This window comes from Ciconia boyciana, chromosome 23, assembly GCF_034638445.1.
Source record: "Ciconia boyciana chromosome 23, ASM3463844v1, whole genome shotgun sequence".
Classification (NCBI taxonomy): Eukaryota; Metazoa; Chordata; class Aves; order Ciconiiformes; family Ciconiidae; genus Ciconia; species Ciconia boyciana.
In genome coordinates, this window is record NC_132956.1 from 583,887 (window position 1) to 608,924 (window position 25,038).

The 25,038-nt window shown below is 43.4% G+C and overlaps 2 protein-coding genes across 14 annotated transcripts in view; one reads left to right on the forward strand and one right to left on the reverse strand.

Moving 5' to 3' along the window:
- The window catches only part of PHTF1 (putative homeodomain transcription factor 1), a 32,604-nt gene extending 28,971 nt beyond the window's left edge, over positions 1-3,633 (forward strand). For 2 of the 9 annotated variants that reach the window (XM_072844786.1, XM_072844787.1), the window contains exons 21-24: positions 301-456; positions 878-973; positions 1,646-1,771; positions 2,202-3,632. In XM_072844786.1, the coding sequence (XP_072700887.1) occupies positions 301-456; positions 878-973; positions 1,646-1,771; positions 2,202-2,222 (399 nt within the window). In that variant the 3' untranslated portion in view covers positions 2,223-3,632. Of the gene's footprint in view, positions 1-300; positions 457-877; positions 974-1,645; positions 1,772-2,201 lie in introns of all 9 variants that reach the window. The other 7 variants (XM_072844791.1, XM_072844790.1, XM_072844788.1 and 4 more) reach the window with 6 other exon arrangements.
- Positions 3,634-3,687: 54 nt separating this feature from the next.
- MAGI3 (membrane associated guanylate kinase, WW and PDZ domain containing 3) overlaps positions 3,688-25,038 on the reverse strand; it is a 75,760-nt gene continuing 54,409 nt past the window's right edge. For 2 of the 5 annotated variants that reach the window (XM_072844780.1, XM_072844782.1), the window contains exons 12-21: positions 24,287-24,440; positions 23,598-23,689; positions 21,232-21,424; positions 19,817-20,002; positions 16,033-16,218; positions 12,444-12,546; positions 12,203-12,335; positions 11,549-11,692; positions 9,151-9,289; positions 3,688-6,966 (exon numbers count right to left, since the gene is read on the reverse strand). In XM_072844780.1, the coding sequence (XP_072700881.1) occupies positions 5,867-6,966; positions 9,151-9,289; positions 11,549-11,692; positions 12,203-12,335; positions 12,444-12,546; positions 16,033-16,218; positions 19,817-20,002; positions 21,232-21,424; positions 23,598-23,689; positions 24,287-24,440 (2,430 nt within the window). In that variant the 3' untranslated portion in view covers positions 3,688-5,866. Of the gene's footprint in view, positions 6,967-7,432; positions 7,523-9,150; positions 9,290-11,548; positions 11,693-12,202; positions 12,336-12,443; positions 12,547-16,032; positions 16,219-19,816; positions 20,003-21,231; positions 21,425-23,597; positions 23,690-24,286; positions 24,441-25,038 lie in introns of all 5 variants that reach the window. The other 3 variants (XM_072844785.1, XM_072844783.1, XM_072844781.1) reach the window with 3 other exon arrangements.

Genomic DNA, 25,038 nt, shown 5'->3' on the forward strand with positions numbered 1-25,038 from the left:
ACACATGAAAGGACAGACATTTTATTACCAGTTAATTGGAAAGAGGGAGGAAAGAGAAAGAACAAGCATCCGCTTCTAAGCAGAAAGAAAAAAAATCAAATTCCAAGCTAAAGCCAGGTTAGAAACAAGACCTTTACTTTAACCTAGTTACATTACTGAATTACACTTCAAGGGAGAAATTGTCAGTAGCTAGAGAGCATGGATGTCTGTGCAGAAGAGGAGTAAGGGCAATGCTTTTGCACTTCTCCAAAGAACAGGCATGTTACTTGCTACTGACACTGGCATTTTTTCTCAATACAGGTTCTTAAGGGTCACAAAACATTTCTGAATGCAGCTTACAACTGGGAGTTCCTAATCTGGGAGGCAGCACTTCTTCTCTTTTTACTACGTCTGGCATCTTTGGGCTCTGAAACCAACAAGAAATATAGTAATATTTCAATCTTGCTCACGGAGCAGGTATCTCCATTGAGCTTATTCTCCCTTTGGCTTTGTGGCGTGTTTGGATGTAATTACTGCGTTTCAAACCAGCTTAAAAATACTGGAATCAAATTTTAAAATTTAGAAATCAACACTTGTGCTGGACAGCAGGCAATAAAACACTGTACAGCTGGGGAGGGACAAGCTGTTAAACATTTCAACAGACTCAAATTCTAGAATTCTAGATTATTTTTGTCTTTAGGTTAACGTGTGTTAACCATGTCAATCGGAAAAAGAATGATATTATCACTCCTGAATTCCTGTCTGTGGATGCACCACTTTTTTTTACAGTCCAGACAGTGGACTGCAAAAAAATGGCTCCAATTTCCCTCAGTTAGAAATTAGTTGGGGGCTAGCGCTGGCACGTTAACATCTGGTCTGTGATATCTCCCTGTCACAGATAAACTTATACCTAAAGATGGAGAAGAAGCCAAACAAGAAAGAACAGCTGTCTCTAGTAAACAATGTTTTGAAACTATCTACAAAGCTACTGAAGGTAAGCTACTCTCCCTAAAAACATACCCTTGCTACATTTTATGGAAGCCATGGCTAGTGACAGTGACTGTGTGTTTTTACTCTTCCCACTTCTCTTTCTCTTGATTGGGTAAGTTAGTTCTCACAACGGGAGTTTTTCTGTACTTTTATAGCCATGGCATAAGATGAAGCAATACAAGACCCATGGGTTTAATTAGCACTGCAAACCTTTGATTAGTAGTGGCTTACTATGATTTAGATAAGTGAGAGGAGAGGCTCGTATGAACACAGCGTGTCTCCTTACTGCTCGAACCTCATTTTCCTTCAGCAGCTTCGATGCTGAAGCTTGTTGATGGTAGCAGAGTAGATACTTGGAAAAGAGCGAGCATAGTCTAAGAGCCACAGAAATTAGTCTAGACAAATTCTACAGCCTGTTGTGTCAAGCTCTTGTTATGCAGCTGGTGTTGCTCCAAAGGAGACTTTCCAGATTCAGCATGGCTGTCAGAAAACATCTTTGAGCTGGGAGGCCTGAAATATGCAGTGGGAACTTCTGTATGTACATTTAAGTGAGGATACAGAGGCAGTGCATGATTAGCAAAGTCTGCCGGAGAGCCAGTATTAAGCTACAAGTCAGAAGATTAATTCCTTCTGGTATGGCCTAACGCTAATGGACTTCTTTTTCCTTTCACTGCAGGAACTAGATACTCCATTTAGGCTGTATGGACTGACCATGAATCCGTTAATCTACAATATAACACGTGTTGTAATTCTCTCTGCTGTCTCAGGTGTTATAAGCGATCTTCTAGGATTCAATATCAGAGTAAGTGTAACTCCCATACAGCTAACAGGAAACATCTTGCAGGGGTCGCTTCTGTACCACTGCCGACCTCCTCCACCCAAGCAGAAAGGTCGTGGGATTGAACCGGGCTCCCTCGACATGGTAATTCAGAGATCGGACCATGCTGAATGAATCTCTGTCTCTCGGGGGCGGGGGGAGGACAGGGCTGACAAATTTCCACCCCCCTTTAAGTAGGTCTTCAGTGCCTACTTAAAGCTGTTAGTCAGAATCCTGGGTCATTTCCCTTAGAATGAAGACAGAGTCCTCCTGTGGCTCACACTTTTAAACCAGAGCTCTCTGAGCAGAGTATTCAACACAGGATGGGCAAAGGAGACTGAGTTTTGCCTGTAGATGAAAAGCAATCAGACCTACGGCTTTCAGACCAATACTCACTCTCCGTATCTCTTTTCAGTTATGGAAAATTAAACCGTGAACTGACCGAACGTCGGCACTCAGCCCTCTCCACCAGACAGACAGACCAGGGAAGATAACCAATAGCTTGGGCAAAAAGCAGAGGTGCTCTCAAACGACAGAAATCTGTAATTACTATTTTTTAACAGATTCTCAGTATACGTATTAAAAGTTCTCCCTCTGCTTTACTGTTCTATAACATACAGAATAAACTGGTCTAATTAGCAAAGTCATCCCGTGGCATGGACACACAACAAAACAGAATTAATGGGGCCAAATACTAGTAGCTGGCATTGAAAATAGCAGGAACTGTGTGCACACTGAACACTAAAAGCCATGCAAGAGCTCCTACCAGAGGGACACCGACGACTGCTACGGGCGCCTTGTTTCTGTACCATCTGCACCCTGGGCATGTGACAAGTGAAGAGTCAGGCCTCCTGCTTCAGTTAGCAGCACCCCTCCCAGAGAGCTCTGGAGCTACACTGAGTCTTCAATTTGTGCGTCCTTCTTCAGAGCTCTGCTCAGACTGATACTTAGATGAATACTTAGATACCGAATACTTAGACACATTTATCTGAATGTGCTGAAGAGCATTTCTTCTCTTTCAAGCTCAGCGTGCTTGAGGCTTTGCCTCTTTATCCTGAACTGCTGCAGGAGGCAGTGAAATCCGGTCTGCACAGGATGAGTTCTGCCTCCCTACTGACAGTTAAGCAATATAACAGATTCACGCTGGTTGGCTTACGCTGGGTCTTCTGCAAATAAATGATCGTTTTTTGAAAACATTAGTTACGTGAGAACAACCTCACACCATGAACGGCAAGTAAAGCATGTATCGACTGTAGAACGTTTTGCTACGTTCCTTCCCACGCCACCTCAGCTACGCTTAGCCCGGGCTCTGTGCCGAGGGCATCCTGGCCTGTCTGTTTCTGACAACCAGCTTTGCTCCGTGTTCCGAGAAGCTGCTGCAGCTCCGCACTGCAACAGTGCCTTACACCGGAATAGCCGAGGAAGAAACCTGTTGTGAGAACCGGTTCAGTGAAGAGATGTGGCAAAGACTTCCTCACCCAAAAGCAGATTAACGTTTAGAAAGGGCATAGGAGAGAGACAAAATGTTTTAAAGACAGACATCCGTTAACCTTACATTTTCCTTCACTGACTCTACTATCTCCTATTATATTGGTAATGACAAAAGCAAAAACTGAGGAACTTTTCATAGCTTCATTCTTTCACGTAAGGGGTAAGATGGCGTAAGAATTTTTGGTAGTAAACTGTTTACAGCTATTTTCTGTACAAGGAAAAGTTGTAAGATGTAAAAGGAGATGACAGTTTTATATATCAAAATGTACAAATAAACCTACAGTACAAGTATTTCATCATTAACAACCGTTTCTACAGGACTTGATGATTTTTATAATACCTTTGTTGAACATTTGTTATTTGACCAGGGAGTCAAGGAAACTTCCAATAATAATAAATTGCATTTGTTTTCCAGAAGAGTATTACGTTTGTGGGCAAAACCTGGGTCATAGATTGAGCTGCTTAGAGTACCACACCACTGAAAGTCAACACAGAATCTATTTTATACAGTGCAGAACCAACAGGCCATGAACTGGAGTTTCTTTTTAATATCTATATAAAAAATAATGAGCGATTTACAGGTCTCTCTCTAGTCAGAACCTCAGAAGTATGTATAAAGGTGCTGTACAATATATAAACATTTACACCCAGTACATCCATACATTGCTTAGCATTCCAAGGCCACATTGCTAAGTCATCTGGTACAGTAGGGACAGATACAAGTTCTATGGAAGGAGAAATCACACAGGTAGGACACTAAATCAGGCCACATTAACATATAGAAAAAATACAGGGGTAGTTGATGACAGGGAAATAATTTCAGTGGTGCTAGTTCATCTTCGTATTAAATGTCTGAATTTGTTACTGTACTCAGTGGTTAGGGCAAGTGCATACAACTCAACATAAAACAGACTCTTGTTAAGAATACATGGTTAATATCTACATAGGCTACTTCAAAGTATTAAATATTTTCACAGTCATACTCCACAACATGGAGTATTTGTACATGTTATGCTACACAGCAAATCTCAATGGATCATCCAATGTCAAGCAGCAGAGCACAGTTCAGATCTGCTTTAAAGCCTATTTGATTTTCAAAGTCTTTGTTCAAAAAGCTGTTTGAGTAGTCACCTGTACTTCTAAAGAATTCAACTCAGAACTGATCCACTGTGCTTCATCAAGCTTTAAAAACATTAAATGTGTCAACGCCAAAACGAGAGATTCACTCATTCGCTTTCAAACAGGAAGTCGTGGGAGTCTGAATTTTAACAGAAGTAAAGCTTGACCTTTTACACTTCTTTCTCCTTCTGCAACTGGACCAATGGGCTCCTTTTACCACTTTTCTGCAGTCATTAAAAACCTAAGACGTCAGGAAGTCATCACTAAAACTATGGAGAAAGTAAAACCCTTCAACTTACGCAGTCTGCTGTTCTTACAGCTGTAGGACTGATGCGTCAGTAGACTCTGGTGGCAGCAGTCCTCTTTTTAAATAGGTACTACGGCCCAAACCATAGATAGTAACTCTCACACACCCTGTGCACCATCCTGTTTAGCACTCCGAGTGCAGATCACACATTCAAAGTAAGGTATGGGAGACTTCTAATATACACAGGCAAGAACTTCAGTTCAGAAGCTACTTGGCAGTTGGTTCTCTCCTAAAGCTCAGCTGTTATCTCTACAGAGGGAAAAAATCCAACTCCTAACTAGCATTAAATAATTAAAGATGGGAGTTCAGTCCACAGCACGACAATGAGGCTGAAGATAAATGCACACATTGCTTACGTTTACAAAGAACGCCGAGGATGACACAGTGCCACAGGGGAAACCAAAGGAATTATGTTATTTAACAGAACCCAGAATTTTCTCTTTTCAGACAGATGTTTGCAAACAGTTGTTATAAGCATCCTTATGAATCAAGAAAATAAAGCAATTTTGCTGTGTTCATAAAAAGCAAAATTACAAAACATTGATTATGTCAAATATAATTTTTATCTACATGATTTTGTATTAGGTATAAAAATTTAAGAAAAAACATCAATTGAACAGCATTAGTGGCTCATTTGCTGCCCTAGAATCGATAGAACCAACTCACCCATCTTCTCACTGAACCACTGAGCATGTGTATTTCCTTATGTAAACATGCAACATGCTCTCGAGAAAATACCCATCTCAAACAAAACCTCGCCTTTCCTGTGACTGGAACACGTATGAGAAGGATTAGATTGACTGGATACAGTAGATAACTTGGCACAAGAACAAGAAGTGAGTCATGATCACATTGGCAATATAGGCATTAAATAATTTTGTTCAGAAACTCACAATACTATCTGAGAAAGCCGTAGCAGTGCAACGTTGGGAGCAGCAGAACACCGCCTTCAAAAGGACAAGGGGACAGCAGCTTATGGAAGAGTTTCTTTTAAGCAATCCAAAAGGTCCTTCATGCAGCTTAGATAATTTAAGAACAAATCAAATACTTTCCACCCTCTAATCAGTTTCTGAAAAAAATGACAACTTCGTGAAAAGAAACAATGCTTTTAAATGACCATTATTATAAACTTGATTAAAACATGTTCTAAAAAGAAGTGTCAGTCAAACCCGTTTTTCAGCCACACCTGCTGTTTGGGTGACTTTACACGCGCTTGGTACCCTCCAAGGTCCAGGAGTTATTGGTGTTTTCTTGACTGGAGAACTATTCTCAGATTTGGAAATTCCATCATCTTTGGTTTCGCCGGGCAGCTCCATGTGTTTGTCTCTGTGTTGTCTGTTCAGCGTAACAGTCTCCTGTGTTTCTAGCCTTCTTTGTTTCTCCATGGAAAGCAGTGGAATATTGGAAAGACTGGAAGTTTTGAATCTGCTGGAACTTGGCTCTCCAGAGTTTGACTTCTTTATCTTTTCGTCTTCAGATGTGTTTCTCCTGCAGTCACTGAGGGGAAGATTATTCTCATCAAACACTGCACGTTGTCGCTCTGGAGACCACCCTTCCATCCTTCCAGAAGTTTTCTGCTTCGTGCCTTTCCTGGTGACTCCCGTTTTACCATTTCCACCTTTCAGTTGCTCAACAGTCATCTTATCACCACCAGCTGTTCTATCTTGATATTCTTGTAACCTGCCTACCATTTCTACGTTTCCTTGCTTACTGAGATGCTTTTGGGGACTGGCAGACCTTCCTTGATTTCCACTGGAATACTCTTTTTTGTTACTATTGTTCATCCCTTTTTCTGTGGGTTTACTCTCACTCTTTCTGGAACCATCAGATTTATGTGAGAGATTGCCATAGTTTTTTTCAGGACCCTCTTTTCTGGGGCTGTGGAATCCTGTGTGAGGGTGTCCCTCAGCAGCCCCCAACTTTTCTGGACTTGCAGATCTGTCTCTTCTGGTCCCTACTTCCAAACTACCTTTTGTGATTTCAAAGCCCGGGCTGGAGGGACATTCCCATCTGTTCTTTGTTCTCTGGGGAGAAGACTGAGGCTTCATCTCAAACTGGTTTTCAGTTAAAGTGCTTATCTTTTCAGGCACAGTGTTCTTTGCTTGTTCCAGTTTCTCAGACAGCTGAACTCTCGTTAAAGCTTCTCCTGGTACTGGTAAATAACACACTTCAGATGGGGAAGCAGAATGTGAAGATGAAGATAATGGTGACTGTTCTTCATATATTACATTTGACGAAGATGGATGATAACTATCCCAATCACCTGGAAGTGAACAGTGAGAGATTTGACTAAATGACTACCAAAAAAAAAAAATCACTAAATATTTTAGAAACTTGCATACTGCTCAGGTTCCAGGATGTTATATGAAATCTTCAATTTAAAGAAGATTATGTCGTGGCATACTCTCAAAGTCTTATTTAGTCAGTTTTCTATACTGCATTGTTCTACAACCTACAACAACCATAAGGATGCGATTTGGGAAACAACTTGTGCTTAGAATGCTGGCATGATCTCTGCAGGACTGACATGGTCTTGTATCAGCACAACTTTAGAGCCTACATAGCAAATTTGCAAAACAAAGTCCCTGACCTACATTGTTTAATAAGAAAACCAAATGAACTGTAACTATTATGCTAAAAGAAAACTGAAAACAGTGAAAAGTTGAGGTTATTCATAGCTTTGCACTTTAATAATAGGAAGAGATGAAACACAAGACATGCAGATTTACCAAGTCTTTAAGGAAAAACCAAGAAAAGCACTGAAAGCCCTTAATGTTGCTCAGGTTTCACGTAGGGACACAGACTGGAAGGAGCCAAACCTGAAGGAGGAAGAGAAAAAGCCCAGAACTACATACCAAAATCACAGAGTACAGCAGGCAAGATTTCAATCAGAAATGTATGATTAACAGCAAGACAAGAGGCAACAAAACAAAACCCTTCCCTTCTCCGCAGCTGCTGATCTAATCTAAGTTGCTTAACCCAATGTCGGGCCTCACTTTTGACAGAGGGCTGGACCAGATGGTCTCCAGAGGTTCCTTCAGACTTTTCTATCATTCTGTGTTTCTACCTCAGACTCAGGAGATTTCCGTGAACAAGAGGGCCAGGAGTGATTCCAGATAACTATCGCGCTGCCCTCGTGGTGCAGGACAAACACCATTTATCACTGCTGAAATGACAGCAAGCTTAAATAGCTGTTAGTAAGGAGAGAGCTGGAGGTGCCCTCACTGCCTCCCTCTCTCCTACCTCGTGAATGCTGATTTTAAAGAGGACCTCAACAGAAGCTTATCAGAACACAAGGAGGACTATATTTAACTTTCACCCTTAATGAGAAGGTAATTCAGCGTGAGAGAGGAACCCAGCCAGCCAGGAATCTAGCAAGATGGCACAGGACAGACCTCGCAGTTCACAGATGGGCTGTTTCCGTGCCATGCGCTAATTCACTGATTTTACTGTGCTGTGCAGGTTGGAACAGTAAGATGTTAAGAGCCATCTTCTAGCTCTCTGGAGGAAAGAAATGGAGAAAGTCCTGAGCAGATTTTATCCCGAGTGGATGCCAGTTGCTGCCTGTAAATGACTGAACACGACAAACTATTTGGTAGTTCGAACTGTGTGTTTTAAAATTTTCAAAGGATAAACTCATGGTTGGCCATTATTATTGAAAAGTTCTTCATCAGAAAAAGTGACCTTACAATTTATGAAGTTTACCATCAGAATCTTGGTCTCAGCATCAAGGGTTAAAAGATTAAAATGGGTACTCAGAGAGAAAGTGTTCTATGCTTTAAAATACTGCATAGCCACAAGTCTTTTTGATTTGTAGTTTTGGAGCATTTCCTAAGTCAGACTCAAAACCATCAGTTCTGGGCTCTGAACTCAGAGCTCCTGCAAGCATTTGCTTTTCTGTCCTTCCTTTTTTTTGCCTACAAAGTTGTGCTTTCCTGTTGTAGATGCAGAAGTCACAACTTTAAACAAACAGAATCTATTTTGAGAGCAAAGCTCTCCACCCCCCGCTTTCTGCAGTTTTGGCTTTGAAAAACAAAGCATTCCATAATTTAGAAGGCTAAAAACAGCAAAGTAAATCTGTACAGAAATAATCTTAACAATACAGGTGTTTTGAACTGAGTACTGTATCACAGAGAATTTTAATTTAAATTAAAAGGCAATCACTGTTAATGATCACATTTGTATAGGAAAACTTGATTAGCTTGGACAGAGCTGAGAAACATTACAAATATGCAATAATTTCATACTGTGTAATATTCCTAGGTACTTGTCCTGTGTTAATCTTACCAAAAATATTCCTTCTATTTTAAAACAAATATGAACACCTGCACAGCTATCAAAAAGGGAACCGCTAACTACTTCAGTGCACAAGCACCAAAGTCTCCTTATCAGACCGTACTCCATTGCCTTGGACCCTCAAAACGAAACCGCACTTGAGATGACGTACTGTGATCTGGTATCGAGCCAGTCCCTGGTCTCAGCAGCAGCAGAACTTTATTCCCTCCAGCCTGAATCAGTTCAATAGCTCGCGTGTGAGTGATTCCTTGGGTGGGTTCTCCATTAATTTCAACAATTTGGTCCCCAACCTGATGAGAAAATAGCAACCAGGTTAGTCTGTATGAATCTCTGACACCGTAAACTGATTTTTAATTTAGAAAGAAAAAAATAGAGGCAGATGCTTCTATTTTTCCTCTCATGCTAAAATCCACTCAGCAATAGCAACACCATTCTATGGCTGCTGATTAACACGACGCAATGCAACGCTCTGGCGGTTCAGACCTCTTCAAGCAGGTCTTCTGCTCAGCCAGCTCAATAAAAGATCTCAGGTTCCTTGAACACATCTTCCATTTATTTACAAGTGATGAGACAGATACAGCCATGTGCTTGAGTGTATTTTCATTCTGGATCATCGTATGGAGGGAGCTTATGGATGAACCACATCAAACCTGGCACCATGCGCCTCTTTAAAGTCATGCTAACTAGGTAAGTAACACAGCAACTTCTCTCCACTTAATGCAGAGCTAACATGAGAGAACAGGTTTTATGTAAGGAAAGGATTTTTTATTCCAGATAGGAGAGATCACCACTATGCAGGTATCAGTACTAAGGTCTCTGAGGCCAATTAGCAACGTGCAGAGGTACTGGGCAGGTAATTACAGTTCATGCTACCTTTGCAGGCTGCTGGAAAGGGGTTGGAATAGCACCCCCACAAAAAGGGTTATGAAACCTATTTCGCAACACATGGATCAGCCAATGGATGTCACTAGCACATAAAATTAGCAGTTTAAAGAGACTGTCTGGTCTTTGTTAAGTAAACTGTCTCTGCCAAAGGAGGTCACTGGCTGGTTACTCATCGGACAGGACAGGACGCTCCACACCGCACTACGTGCCTCCCAACATGCTCAGTTGCCATTAACTGGGGGAGAAATTCCCCTTCGCTCTTTTAAAGTACAGCCAGAAAACGACACCGTTTTCCAGCTGAGGAGGGAGAAACCGAATGACGTGAAAATCGTGAATAACCTCACGCTGGGCGAGCGCAGCCCCTCTGTGCTCCGAGCTGCTGGGGATGCACGGCACAGTGCTCGTGGCCCTGCTCCTCCACAGCCAGCAGCACCAGCCACAGGCTGCGGCAGGCTCACGTTCCCCACGGGATGTGACCACCCACCATCGCAGCAAACGCATCCCTACATACACACCTCCCCTGCATAGTAAGGCGCTCGGTGCCAAGTGGTGGGAGGCGGATTTGTGCAAGACTGCTGAGGACCCACAGTCCAGAGTGAAAGTTGACATGTGGGAGCTGGAGCACTTTCAGCAATAGCTTGCTACCGCGGTCCCCCCACCAACTCGTGCCTCGGCACAGGTCGCCTACGCAAAGCACCGTACGGTCAGCTGGGAACCTTTCGGTTGCTCTTGCCCAGAAAGCAAAGCCCTGGAGCTCAGTGTAACACCACTTGAAGGAGCAATGCCAGAGAAAATATTAGTACTAAAATACTACACCCATGTAGTCTCTCAAGCATGACGGGAAAAAAGCTAATTAGTGTAAAGAATTCGGATAACAGAAGTTAACAATACTTAGAATTTCACATCCAGTTAAGCCCCGCAGTAGCCCCAGCAAGCATCTGTGTCAGTGCCATTCTACAAACTATAGTACAAATGGAGGCAGAGCCTTGTGCCAGTGGCCAGACGTGCCTGAAGCACCAGGACTGCATGTGGGATGGCATCTCACGGGCACCCGGCTCAGCTTCATGCTCCAGCCTCTGAAAATTCAGCTCTGGGCAGCAGTCACAGATTCTCACGTACCATTGTTCTTTGCTATTTTACCCATATATTTTGCTTTTACTACAATATTTGAAAGTTAATTCCTTACACAAACATAACAATTAACATAATAATCTTTGAAAAAAGTTAGGGTTATATCTTAAAACTCGGCACAGAACAGCAATAGCACAACGTACACACAAACATTCCTTACAAATTCACTGACTCGGACAGTGATTCTCCTTTCAGCTTTCTGTTCCCTGGGCAATTTCTTGTCTGGGCTCCTCAAGTATCCCAAGTAGCTGCTGCTCATGCCCTGGGACATGTGCGTCGTTGTAACTCAAGCATGGACGGACAGTTCATTTTGGATGGCCAGAGCTGTTCATATAGTTCTCCTCTAAAAGCCTACCACCACAGCACTTGCTGGCACTGCACAGTAACAGCTGAAGAAGGGCAGCTGCCCCGATGCTGTTCTGCCTCCTGCGACCCTGCACTCATGAAAAAACAAAGCCTGTTGCTACTGTAGGTGAATTAATGTGTCAAAAGGGCAGCTTGATCAACAAATTGATTAGAGAAGGCAAACTCACATGTACTCTCCCATCTTTGACAGCTGGCCCATCTTCAGCAAGTCGAAGGATGAATAAGCCCATGTTGTATTCCTTTCCTCCTCGAAGACTGAATCCAAACCCTCGAGGGCCCCTTTCCAACTCTACTGGGAAACAGCCAGGATTCTGTGCAGAATTCAGACAAAAAAAAGGGATGAGGACCTGTAGGCAGATTTAAATATTTGTTTTTCTGGAAAAATGCTTCATGCATTTCTCCACTTTGAGAAATGTGCAATCCACAATTTAAACTGAATTCATCACAACTCATGTGTGATTAGGTGTAATGGTTTCATTCTCAGTCTAAACATACAGAACATTTTTCCTTCTAAGTTTTAGATACGCTTGAAATTTCTTTAAGAAACTTTGCCAAAGGGTCTGTAGTAGCCCCATTGCAAGCATTTTCTGCTTCTTTTATAATTATAATGAGTATTCAACTATACTAAGGACATAATAAAATTTAAAACATTAGTAAAAACATTCTGTGAAACACTTTAGTGCATTTTTATACAGAACTTTTCTACCCACATCTGACAGGGAATGTTTTATTGTTCTGCTTTTGAATACTCTGTGGCAATGCTACTGTAGCATCTTAACAAACGCGTTTTTTGCATGTCTCCACACCCTCTGGACGGTTACCTGTACCTGGGAATGACGGCTACCAATAACTGCAGCAACACCAGCATCGGATTGTGTCAAGTGCTTATGCTCGGGCCAGGAAAGCCTGTAACTATTTGAAACTTCTTTTCCAGCTTCACCTTCCGTAGCTCCCCTACACAGAGGTAAAAGGACGTGGATGTCACCTTTGCATTACCAATCCCTCTGGTCAAGCTTTTCTAGCCGTTCGCAGTTCCTTTTGCCAGAAGCAAAAGCTCTGTACCTGTCTGCGCCGGAAGGGTTGATCTGTGCTGATCCCAGCGGTCGGTGCTGCGGAGCTGGACTCTGCCTGGCAGAGTTTGTTCCTGACGGAGGACCACGGTGTTCTAATAAATTCAAACAAAACCGACAGTCAGAGAAAACTTCCCAAATATAAAGCTAGGCGCGCTCACCACGAGACCACAGTGACCATCAGCGCTGTGTCTGCTGTTCCTAAGGATGCTACTGCCACAGCATCTCAGGTTGAGCTGAGCTCACCGCAGTCACAAGGTGAAGAAGATCTTCCAAGGTCTAATGCCATAAGCCAGGAACCCAAGTGCAGTTCATTTGTTCCATGGAATAAATTCCTAGGAACTTTATTCTTACCTACGCTGCTTTTCCCCAGAAAAACAACACAATTTTAACCGAACCAGACATGAACAGAAGGGTTTCAGACTATCTGCAAGTTGATAAAGACCAGAAGGGATTAGGGCTAGTCAGATCCATGAAGTTGGTTTGGATGGTCAATAAAATAAAATCTTGTAAGAGATGAAGAATAATGCCCATTTGAGAACGCATCCCTTTTTAAAGGTAAGAGGAGAATGAGGATCTGCAGGGGCAACGAGGATTCACAGGTGAGGACTCTAACGATGGAGGGAAACTGCCAAGTTTGCTACCGGCCAGCCATAGGAAAAGTTACGAACTGGTCCCACAGCCACACTGGAGGGACTTGTTCACTGACAGGTTATCAGCAAGAATTTTAAAGTGTTTCGCCTTCTCCCAAAGGCTACGTAAAAATTAAAGTATAATGACATTTTAATAAAATCTTTTAGAATAGTTTAAGATTGTGCACTTTACAATAAATTCCGTGCATTTATGAAAAAAACATGTTTCAGGATACAAAATGTCTCTGAAACTTAAGAGTAACGAACCATAGCCTATGCAAAAAGCTGCCTCTTAGCTAGAACCTGAAATGGCAAGTTGTGGCCCAAGATGAACTTATGTACTGAGTTATACACTAATAAACTCCTTTTCCTTATAAGGGTTAAAAAAAAAAATCCCAAACACCCAAACTAGAGATGTTCCAGTCCTCTGTTAGATGCATCACATTACTGCATTTCTCAGTTAAGAACAAACAAACCCCAGTAAAATATACAAAGCGCTCAAGTACCTTAAGGGAAGGAAAATGTAATGCATATTAGTAGAGTGAATTTCTCAGGTATGCAAGACCTCCCAAGTCCTTCACAGGACTGCTTGGTGCTATTACAATGACATGCCTTAAAGAGGTTTTTCTCTAGAGACAAAATGTCAACTTTTACTCCTGGTTTATACTCAGAGTTTTAATTTAGAAGCACAGGCAAGAAAAATGCCATCTGTTTGTACAAATTCTCCAGTCCTCTTTTCAGCCTGCTCTCTTGTGTTTCCAGCTAATATATGACAAAAGCTGACAAGCTCTCGCTTTTGTGAAAAATGTTAAAGAATGTCCTCTGGCGCATGAAGTGGAATTCGTTTATTCGTATGAAAAGCGAAGATCACACATCTGTGAAAGCTGCGAGGGAGAGGGAAGGGGTACGAGGCAGTATTTCCTTTGGCAGTCTCAGAGGACAGCACTGAAGATGATGCACTGGGGAGCAGCAAACTCTATTAGGGTTTATCCTTTGTGATGCCGAACAGCTTCTGGCAAAATGGGCATTCTTCTCTTTGGAGCTGCATCCTGCATCTTCCTCGGTGTTAACCACTGTCTTATGAACCGCCTCTGTGAAGCTCAGCTCTCTCCCCGCAGCTCAGCGGGGACAGCGCCTGAAGCCCTGACTAATTCACATCCACTCTGGCTTTCTACGGGAGTCTGCTGTACGGAGGGTTATGCTGTGAGCTAAACTGTATTTCTCCAGCTAAATCAAGGAGAATTTTAAGTGGTGATATATTCCCATATCTGTGGAACAGGGTCTGCTTCTCTCTCCTTCATTGTCACAAATTCTTTACATCTGAAACATGCCAACTCCAGCTCCTCTAAGTCACACATTTTTTCTGACCGGTCTCTTCAGTCGAGTTTTATCACCCGCTACTGACTTTTTTTCCCTTCTCTTTGTTGATTCTCCTCAGATTCTTGCTTTATCTCTACATTTATCTCTCCAAATCTGTAATTGAGGAAGTGGGAAAAGCTAAGTTCTTACACAGAGTCCAGGTAAGGTCATGCATAAATAAGGGACAATAACGTTATATTCAGAAAGCTTATTTTGAAAACAAAGCTGATCAAGAGCCCTGAAGAAACAGATCTGACATAACCAACTCAAACTTCAGTTGCATTATAAACATTGCCCTGAGCAACTGCTTTAGGTGTGTCCCTTCAAACTGGAATGAATTAGAGTTGATAAAAATGAAAATCTTAATGGAAAAATAATGATTTATGGAAGTCTCTCTGCTTCAAAAATTAACAAAAAGGAAAATGAAGTCTTTGAAATTCTGTATTAGAGGCTGAGATAGCATGTTAAATATTTGCAATGAATGTGAAATTAGAGAATCATCTGTTGGCTTTATTCACATTCTGGCTTTAGGTATTTATTATTTAGAAGGTGAAGAAAGCCAACTTTCTGGCAAAATAATGATAGCGAGTTTAATTAAACCCACAAGCAGCAATCCAGAAAAATGCAGTGGTAAGCAGGGCTGGAAAACAGCTTTTCTCTTCAAACGATTGGGTTTTACATATTTATAGTGAACTGTTTGTATAGGAACAATACCATATTGAATGCAGGGTCGCATGGGAGCTTTCATTAAAAATACGGTCTCTAAAGATGGGACTTTGCAGTCACAAATACTCACTTTGCTGCTCAGATGACACGGCAGTTGCGTGTGAAGAATTTGCTAGCAGCCTGGGAGGCTCTGCAGGAAAACCCCAAGTAAGGTTTTTATGGTGGGATGTGACCATTTTTGAAAGCGCAGCTTTGGCAGCCAGAACAACTGCAGGATGCTTCTGTTGTATCCCAGGGATGCACAGCATTAGGCAATTTGTATATTTTAACATGGCAGGAAGGAAAAACTCAGAGTGCCTAAAAGGAGAGGATCTGGAAAGCAGGTGTCCCTGCGGCCTGGAGCACCCTAGCTCTGCCCGGCAGAGCCGCTCCAGAGCATCCCAAGAGCACGGCCCTCGTCTGGAACAAAGCTCCTGGCAGCCACTGCAGCAGCAGGAGCCGGCACTGTCCAGGGGCGAGAAGATTTTCTCTCTGAGCATCCTCCCGTCAGTCTGCTGTAGCTCTCCCAGGAGAGGTCACTTCTCTTTGGTTGAAGAATACAAGGTCTGGACAAGACATGCTTCCATGTGAGCAGCAGTCTCCCTCTCTCACGTGAGAAACCATGAGAATTTCTCTTACCCTGCACTGTATTGTTAATACTTGTATCTTGTTTTTCAATATAACCACCTCTGCAGCTGTCTCTCTCTGCCCCACCTGCCTTCAGCTCTTCTTCCAGAGCAAACAGATGAGGTTCACTCTTTTCCTTAATTTCCAAACATCTCAAAATACTCCACTTTAAGTGAATTAACTTCAGCAGTTGCAAACATTGGACTTTGGCAGCGCGGCAGGCCCCATCCACCCGGCAGGGCCACGCGCTCTCCTTACCTTCCTCAGCCACGACAGTCAGAGTCACCACATTGCCCGCGTCCTTGATCAGCTGCACTATGCTGTCGTGCGAGAGCTCCACGATCGACTGACCGTTCACTGCCGAGATGCGGTCTCCCACCTTCAGCTTCCCGCACTGGTCAGCTGGGCTCCCATCTATAACTCGCCCGATCTTGTGAGGAATCACTAGGACATCAAGAACAGGCACAGCAACACAATTAATGTTCATGTCAGATAAGCATCACGCAGACCCAGAATTACCACAGTCATCCCAGAGACCGCTCCCGCTCTAAAGGGCGGCACTGCTAGCACAAGAAAAGCCTGCAAATAATGAAGAAAGCTTCGCTCAGTAGAGCGAATGGAAACACCAACCCCTGACAGCATGGCCTTGTCACGTGCAAGGTGTTGTGCCTAAAAGGAAAACGCGGGAAGGAAATGGGTCACATCTGCAAAGGGATGAGTAAGACCATGTGTCCCAGGAGCGCTCTGAAGCGGGTTGTTTTGCCATAGTGTATTGTTTTCTATTTCATGCACAGACCCTGGAGCACTGTGTGGACTCAGAGACAGTTACACACATGCACTTTAACACAGCCACTAGAAATCCAGATGCACGGGTTAACTCTTCCTCCTTGCTACCAAAAGTTAAGCCTTAAATACACTTCAAAAGGAAATCAAACTTCTCCTGCCAGAGACTAACTTAGTAACCTGGTGAACACCTCAGCAGCGACCCTCGGCACACCCAGGCAGCACAGCAAGGTGTGCTAGATCAGCTCCGCACAGACCCGTTCCCTGTTCCTGCTCTCCAAGATGAACTTGCACCTGTAATAATTGGCTTGAATTTTAGCTAGCTCTCCTGGCTTGGTTTCCTCAGTTCATCCCATAGTGACGCTCTGCTCTGTATACAGACTCCTCTAGAGGCCAAAGCGATGGGGCCGGAAAAGACAGAACAGGGAAAAGAGGGAATTTTACGAGAAGTAGAAGGAAAAAAGACTGCTCTTAGTTACTTTCCCAGAGGTGAACACAGATGCAGGAACGAGCAAAACTAAAAAGGCACAAGGAGGGAGGGATGCTCCACTCCAGCACGGTGCTTTCTCCGGCACCTGTCCCATGGGAGAGCACCGCTGGGGCCCCAGCAGCTCCCGTGCCCTCCACGCCAAGAGCCATGCTGGTGGCTCGGGGAGGGAACTTGTTTTACGGTTTGCTGACCCGAAGATGGCACTCGGCAGCCAGCGAGATGCCATTGTGACAGGAGGAGCCTACCAAAACCTGGGGCAAGAGAGCGGCTCGTTGAGCTGCCTGCGTGCTGATGTGGCCCCGACAGAGCAGATCCGCATTACATCAAAGCACATCAGTCAGCATGCTTTCCCATGCATCTAGAACAGCCCTTCATTCATATCTGGGTCCTGAAAGCATAGCGAATGGGCTCCTATCCTTCCCAAATCCCTCTTCAGGGCTCTTCTGTGCAGGAACCGCTGCACCACTCCTTTGTAACTCATTTCCGAACACCTCTCCAGACTGACCTCCGCATGTTTCATAAATGCTCTCTTCCTGGTACTTCATGTACCTGTTTGCCTGTTTACATCTCCAAAGCCTGAAGTGGGTTTGATGGATACCTGTTTTCTGTAGTCACTGCTCTCCCAAATATGCTTTTCTCCGAGGGATCAGAGAGGTGAGGAACATTATGCGCCTGTCAGGATTATCAGCTGGCTTTTCAAAACCATGACAGCAAATCTGAAACTTCCACAGCGTCATCAGCCACCCAAGATTAAAAAGCCATCAAGGATTGTTTTAATGAGCTAGCACAGGCAGAAGTTACTCCGAAGGAACAGACATTGATGCCTTCTAGCATTTACCATAAGTTTAAATTTTAATTACACTTCCCTTAGTAGACTGTTTTTTTAAGTATTATATAAACCTAAGAGCAACTGTGAAGAGTAAAGCACTGCAGGGCTGCAAACTCAATTGCTGATTACGTGTTTTAAAATATCCTGGATTTAGAAGAACACAGTAGCTTCATGTTAAACTGTGGCACAGAAAAGCTCTGCACAGCACAGCCTGTGGATGCACCAGCGTCTCTTTTTCCTGTGTGTTAGAAAGAGCCCGGACCACAGGGCTTATGTTTCCAGCACTGGAATGGTTTCAGTTGTCTTCTACTTTCAGTTCTAATATCAAATAAACAGGGATTTGCAGCAGATCCTCAGACAAAAATGCTGTCTGTAGTAAAGTTATATTACAAGAGAATACCAATATATTATAGAATAATTCTGTTTATAATATTTTTTTCTTAGTATCTGACTGACCAGACAACACACTGTCAACCCACGGCCACTCTGACACGGGACACAATCATCTGCACAGCATCACGGAGGGTGACAGCTCGCCCTGCCGTTGCCACGGGAACCCAACAGCAGTGGGCAGCTCTGCGCGTGGACCACTGCCGCTGCGCCAACCCACCGCTGCGCCGACCCACCGCGCCAGGCGCTTCCAGAATGGCTGGCTTTAACATTCTTGAAAAGGTACTGTCTGAGCCAAGACCGCATCACACTCGAAATATCTATCATATGACTTCAGCACAATGTTATTTAGAAACAGATTTTTTCTGTGCTCCTGCTGGTTTTTTATGGTGCAGTAGAATGAAGTGGAGAAACAGAAGAAAGTGTCTGAGGCTCAATAAGAGAGACACACTTTCAAGCCATCATGATGTCTGCCTGGAACCAGCTGAGGAAGTTTCAGAAGGATGATTTACACTAAGGAACTAAAGGAACCAAGTAAGGATTTCAGGAGTTATCTGTACCTTAATGTCAATGAATTGGGTTCGTTTATGGGTGAACACACTGAGCTGGCTTATATTTCAAGGGCTGACACAGATAAGCCAAACTTGATGGCCAAAAGGAACAAATCTCAAAGATGATCCTACTTGCCACCTCATGCAAAAAATATTCAATAGCCTCTACCTGTCACTGCTAGGTAAGTAGCAGCCATCAGCACGACGAATACAAAGGCACTTGATTACACTGAGCAGATCGGCTCCTGTGCAGGGGTCATGGATCTTTCCACTAATGGAGCTGGACTCCAGGGCTTCCTGCAAGCAGCTTCTCTCATTCACTTCCATGCACAATATTTCTTTTTATTTTTGCTTTTAACCTTGGTTATTTTGCTGTTTATCTTTACAACTATGCGTGAAGCCATGTCCGTATGTCAGAACTGTAATACCCGAGCGTGCTACTTTTTCGTTTTGATGATCTTTCTAGACAAACACCCTACCTGTCTGACAGTAACAACTTCTTTGCTTTCTTCCAAGTACTGCAGTCTCTGCTTTCTCAGATCCTCAAAATAAGAAATTCTTCCTGATTAGGTAATGTAAAGCCAAGGTTGAAACTGTACTTCCATTAAAATGCCTATGAATTAATGCAGTGTGAGAATCTACATCACCACCGCAGCCTGACAACCACCCACGTCCTGAAGACTGCCCTGTGACAAGTGCACACTCCTGTGTACGGGCTGGTTGCGTGTGATGTACTTCCCCCCTGCTCCCCACTTATGTCACAGTTGGGTGAAAAAGAGCATAAACATGAAGCAAGACAGACCAAGCTGCCTTGGGTTGGGCTGTGAAAGACGACTATCAACACAGAGTGCTGTGTAGGTAACACCGGCACATCAAAGAAAGAGAAATCCCTGATGAAGCTGCAGCCTGCTCACGCCTGCTAATGCCAGCAGCAGCTTTGGTACAAGCACCACGCAGTGAGGCCGGGCAGTGACAACGTTGCCAGAACACGGCACTTACCACCAGGAGGAGGTTTGTTCTTTGAGGTGAGGATGACGAAGCCAAATCCTTCGTTCTCCTTCCGCTGCAGACGGACATCATAGACCTCTGGGGACTGCTGGTTTGCAAACTCTACCCGATTCAGTCGGGGAGAGCTGTTTTGCGTCAAGACTGGCTGCAACTCCTCGTCCTCCGGTTGCTTTTCCCCTTGCAGGTAACAGACAAACAATGAATAAGGAAAAAACAATATACTGCTGTTTTACCAAGCAACTACAGCAAAACTGTACATCTCAGAATCAGTGCCAGCATGAGGAAACACTGTCTGCCTGGGAAAGTAAGGGGTGAGTTTATTAACAATACGATTTGGATCAAACAGAAATCAGATGCAGGATAAAGCATTCAAAGGCCCAGAGTCCTACCCAGGTGTGCACAGTTATACAAGGAAAGCCTGCTGCACACTGGTTGCACACAGCCGAACAGACTTGGCAGGGTGTACACAGACTTTGTCAGAGCGGTCCGATGCCTTTTTAAAGTAAAGAAAACCATCGTGGCTTTTCTGCATGCTACAAGTACAAGATCTACAGCAGAGATCCAGCTACAAACTACAACTATTGCTATCTTAAGCGAGGAACAACTGTTTCCTCGGAACAATGGAAACGTTTTTTAAAAGGCAGTTTGAAGACTGAAGCCAGGCTTTCTTTTAGGAAACCTACAAAATTTTGGTCCTGGTAGTCTACCTATTGGAAGACACCTTAAAGAAACTGAGAATTTATCTTAAAAATACTTTTTCCTTGTACATGTATATACTCAGAATTAATGGTTGAGTAATGCAATGGAAAAGCAATACTGGTTGCTAATCAGAACAGGGGACTGTTACCAATTCTCCTGAACCCCATCCCAGCTCCATCATTCACATGATGACCATCATCGAGTCAAGGACAATAATCTTCTGTACACTGCCAATCTGGACACTGGTCTAAGACTGCAGAATCACCAGGTGCTGCCCTGAATCATCTCTAGTTTGAATGCACTTATTCTTGCTACACAGAGATGCCAAAAGACTTGAGAATACAGCATGTGGTACAGAAAAGATTGTGTTACTACTCAATTTGCATAGCATTAGTGGCTGTTCTAACTAGTATCTGCAAAAATATCTGCTATCGGTTGAAGAAACCACCACTGCCATCATAATTTTCAGAGCCTTACCTGTGCGAGCAGTGCAAACTGGCAAGCACCAAAGCATCAGCTTATTAAATTCTGCTTTTCTCCACTTACTCAGAATTATAGCTGACCTCCTGAATCTCAGGCTGCTCGGCTCTAGTGCAATAACTGGGAAGTTTCAGAGCAGCTTTAGTCGATTTGATTACAAAAACGTAAGTGTTCCTTTAGCCAGATCTGTGTCCTGCAGTTCCCTCTCCGGACAGAGAGACACATACCACCAAAGAAGATCTTCCTCCGGACTGTGAGCAGCACCTGACCATTCCGTGCAGCACTGGTCATTAAGTCCAAAACTTGTTTGTGCGACTTCCCTTTAACAGGGACTCCATCGATACACATCAGCTCATCCGCAGCTCGAAGCCTGCCGTCTTTTTCTGCTGCTCCCAACGGGATTATGGCTCCAATATAAATCTGTCAGCAGAGCAGAGTTTGAACAGCTGAACATGAACTCATCAGAACACGTAATGGTTGGAATCCAGGTGAATCCAGACAGATGAGGGCTTTTGGGAAGATATTTTTAAAGATTATCTGATTGTCCAACTCTAGCAGAAACACAGCCAGCGAGTGCACTTTGCACAAGCTGACTCAGTAGATACAATTTGGGGGCTCAAAACATTCAGTAAATACACAAAGTTTGGGGGGATTTTTAATTCTTATTTCCATGAATTCTGGAAGCATCACTATCTCCTGAGCATATCTGTCAGTTTGTTAAAAAGCCCAACTTTTGACATAAGTATACACTGTGTACTTATTACATATATGTGATTTCTCAGACATTATTGAAATGAAAGCCTCTGTCATTTATTCCACTTTATTTTTTTTTACCAAGACTAGGCCAGAGTGACTGGGGAAGAAGTAAAAGCTTTCAAAAGAACTCAAATTTGCTGCTGAAAAGTAGACAGTTCCATGCTTGCAGGTTTTTCAGTGCACAGCTCTTGGTGATTAGATAATGAATTCAAACAGCTGCATACCCCTTATCAATTTTGTCTACCCTCACCTCATAAAGTGCTACTAAACATAACACAGATAAGAGCACCACACGCTATTTCATATGCTAGAATCACATTCAGGTTAAATGAAAGATAAAGAATAATTATGGCCAGTAGTTGTTGAAGGTTAAGCAGTGGGGGGCAGATCATCTGCATAAGGCATTCATGACATTAGCTTGACACTTACCAACAGCTATGGATGTTATGGAAACAAACCACCACAAATGCTCAAATGCTATAAAGTGCAACAGAAGTAAGATGGTTTTGTTTTGCTCTTCCTTTTCTTTAAATGCATGTTAGAAAAAAACAAAACCCAAAAACCAGCTAGCACTGGATCACAGCTGTGAACGGAAAAAAAAATGTATTCCTTAACTGTGATCAAAAAGCAATCTATGAGTACCTACTCCAAAAGCTTTTCCTCTTAACTTGGCAGCTGAAGGAACAGTCCCTGACATACAGCACAAGTCTTAGCACTCCTTCCCAGAGAAAAATTTTTGCCTTTTTGGAAATAGAGGGAAGTCTCCTAAAGCCTGCTGTCAGAGGATTCCACCCTGGCTCTTGCCCCTCTGCCTCCAACTCGCCACTCCTTGGCAATTACCTCTCAAGCAGAGAGTCATCGAAGTCCAACTGCAACAGCTCTGCAGGCTGAGGCCAGGAAACACGACTACATGGCCGACTTAAAATCATAACTGAACTCTAGTCCCTGACCAGGTTAAAGCAAACCAGGCTCTAACCTGTGCATTCCTCCTCCTGTGCAAACATCAGAGCTACACTTTGATGCCAGTTACAATGCAAAACACCACCAACATCCATTTGCAGAAGGAAGCCAGTCTTAATAGGTTCTGCCTCAAGGCTTTCACAAAAATCCTCAAGTACCACATTTTGTATTTTCTGAGATGAGAGGGAAAAACACAAGACAAATAAAAGCCTGAAAGAGTGCACTGGAAAGGCCGTGCTTGTCTCCTTGAGACAAATCCACCAGAAACCACACTGACTGACAGAACAAAATGCCTCTTTGAAAATTTGGTGGGAGCGGTGGGGGAAAAGGGGTGCCACACAATCCCAAATCTTGCCTCGTTTCACTAGGCTGCATTCAAAAGAATGGCCTGATGGAGTTTTTGCAGGGTGAGCAGCAGCTTCCTCCCGCTCATCTGCTCCCCGGGATGCGCTGACATGCACAGCAACACTGAGCATTACCAGGGCGCGTTTTGTGGCAAGACCACCACCAGGACCAGGTGGAAACGGGCAAAGGCTGAGCGCCAGCGTTGCCCTTTCGAGTGCTCCTGAGACACAGCAACAACTACAGAAACACCATTGGTATTTTATCGGCCTGACAGAGAAAACTGCTGCCAAAGACAGACTATAGATAGCAGAAAGGGCACGGGAGCCTTGCAGATTAAAGTCAGACGTGAAGACAGAAAAAAAAGAAAGGTAATTTGAATCAATTCTTGATCTTTAAAAGGCAGTTACTGAATTGATCGATTTTGCCGTCACTGAACTGTTCAGAATGAGAGGGAAATGAAGATGACAGAGGAGTCACTCTAACAGTAATACTGTAAGATAATACGTAGGCAACTGTAAATTGTTTCACTTACAGGCTGATCTGGTCCATCCCCTCCAAGCACCCGGAAACCAAAGCCTGACTCTTGTTTTCGCAGGAAAACATCCAAATCTCTTGTGTTTGGAGCTAAGACAAAGCAACATTTGAAAACATGTAAGGAGCTATCTGATTATTGAAAGATTATGCTTTTGTGGTGTGTTCTGATTCTTCTTATCGACAGAGCACAGTAACCAGAAATACAGTAAATAATTCAAACAGTCAAATCTTCAGTGACATTCTCTTTCCAAAATGGAAAAATAAATTTTCAAGAAAAGGCTGAAAAAGGAAAGGATAGACTGACGAACGCTAAAGGAGAGATCACAGCTGCATTTGTATGGTGGGCCGGGATAAAATCCGGTCTGTACTACGGCTCAGAGCTACCTTCTATAAACTCTGCAATGGTCAGGTCTACTTCAGTTTACTTTAGAACTAGATCATCCCTGAGACCATTTCTATGATTAACTGTTTTATCATAAATACAGTTGAAGCATATTGTGTCTTTTTTTTAAAAAAAGGAGTTCCACAGTTTTTGAATTTCTGTATGAATTATGCATTTCTTGAAATGTTTTATCTACAGGATGTTAACAAACTCAATACGAAAGTCACAGTAGTTTTACAACTCATATGACAAAGAAAAAATTCCTTCACAATTGAATATTTCCAAGTTGAAGTTGATATACTCACGTTTGTCCTCATATATAGTCTTAGATTTCAGGTAGACTTCCGAAGGGTCTAGTTTAGGAGAGCCTGGTTGTACAGCAGTGGGTGGAAATGGCATCGGCTGCGGGATGGGATCGCCAACAGCTTCCAAACTGCCTGAACTGTCCTGCTTGTCTTTCTGAAAGACCCCACCCCACAAAATCCATATTAAATCAAAAGCATAACTGAATTTGTGCACGTGTGTGCGCAAAGGCAATAAACGTCATGCAGAGGTGAAATGCAGGACAAAACACGGGAACAGGGGAATAATATTACAACTCAACATAGCTTTTCCAGTGTACGTGTCCGACTGGATTATTGAAGTCTTCCTCACAGGCCACGGATTTGTACTGAAGACTGGGCTTAGAAAGGGGGTTTGAAGTGACTCGTGCTCACAGATGAGTAAAGCTAGCCAGCTCCTGGTGGTTACCAACACCCAGGATGAAGCAGGGCGTACAGGACCGGTCATGTTCAGAGAAGAGCTCTCGACCAGGCTCTGGACCGCAGTCCACCACCACGGGCGGGAGCTGCTCCGTGGGCACTGCCTCCTGCCCGCTGCCAAACCGTGTCCAAACAAGAGCACTTGAGGTGTGCCCAACATCAGGTTGTTTGCTGCAGGTATCCCAACGGCATTATAAATACCGAACAGGAGGAATATGCTTGGGTAGTGTGAGGCATTAGTAACTCAGTATTTGCATTTTTCTTGTATGGTCTGATAGCTCTGCAACACTCCTATT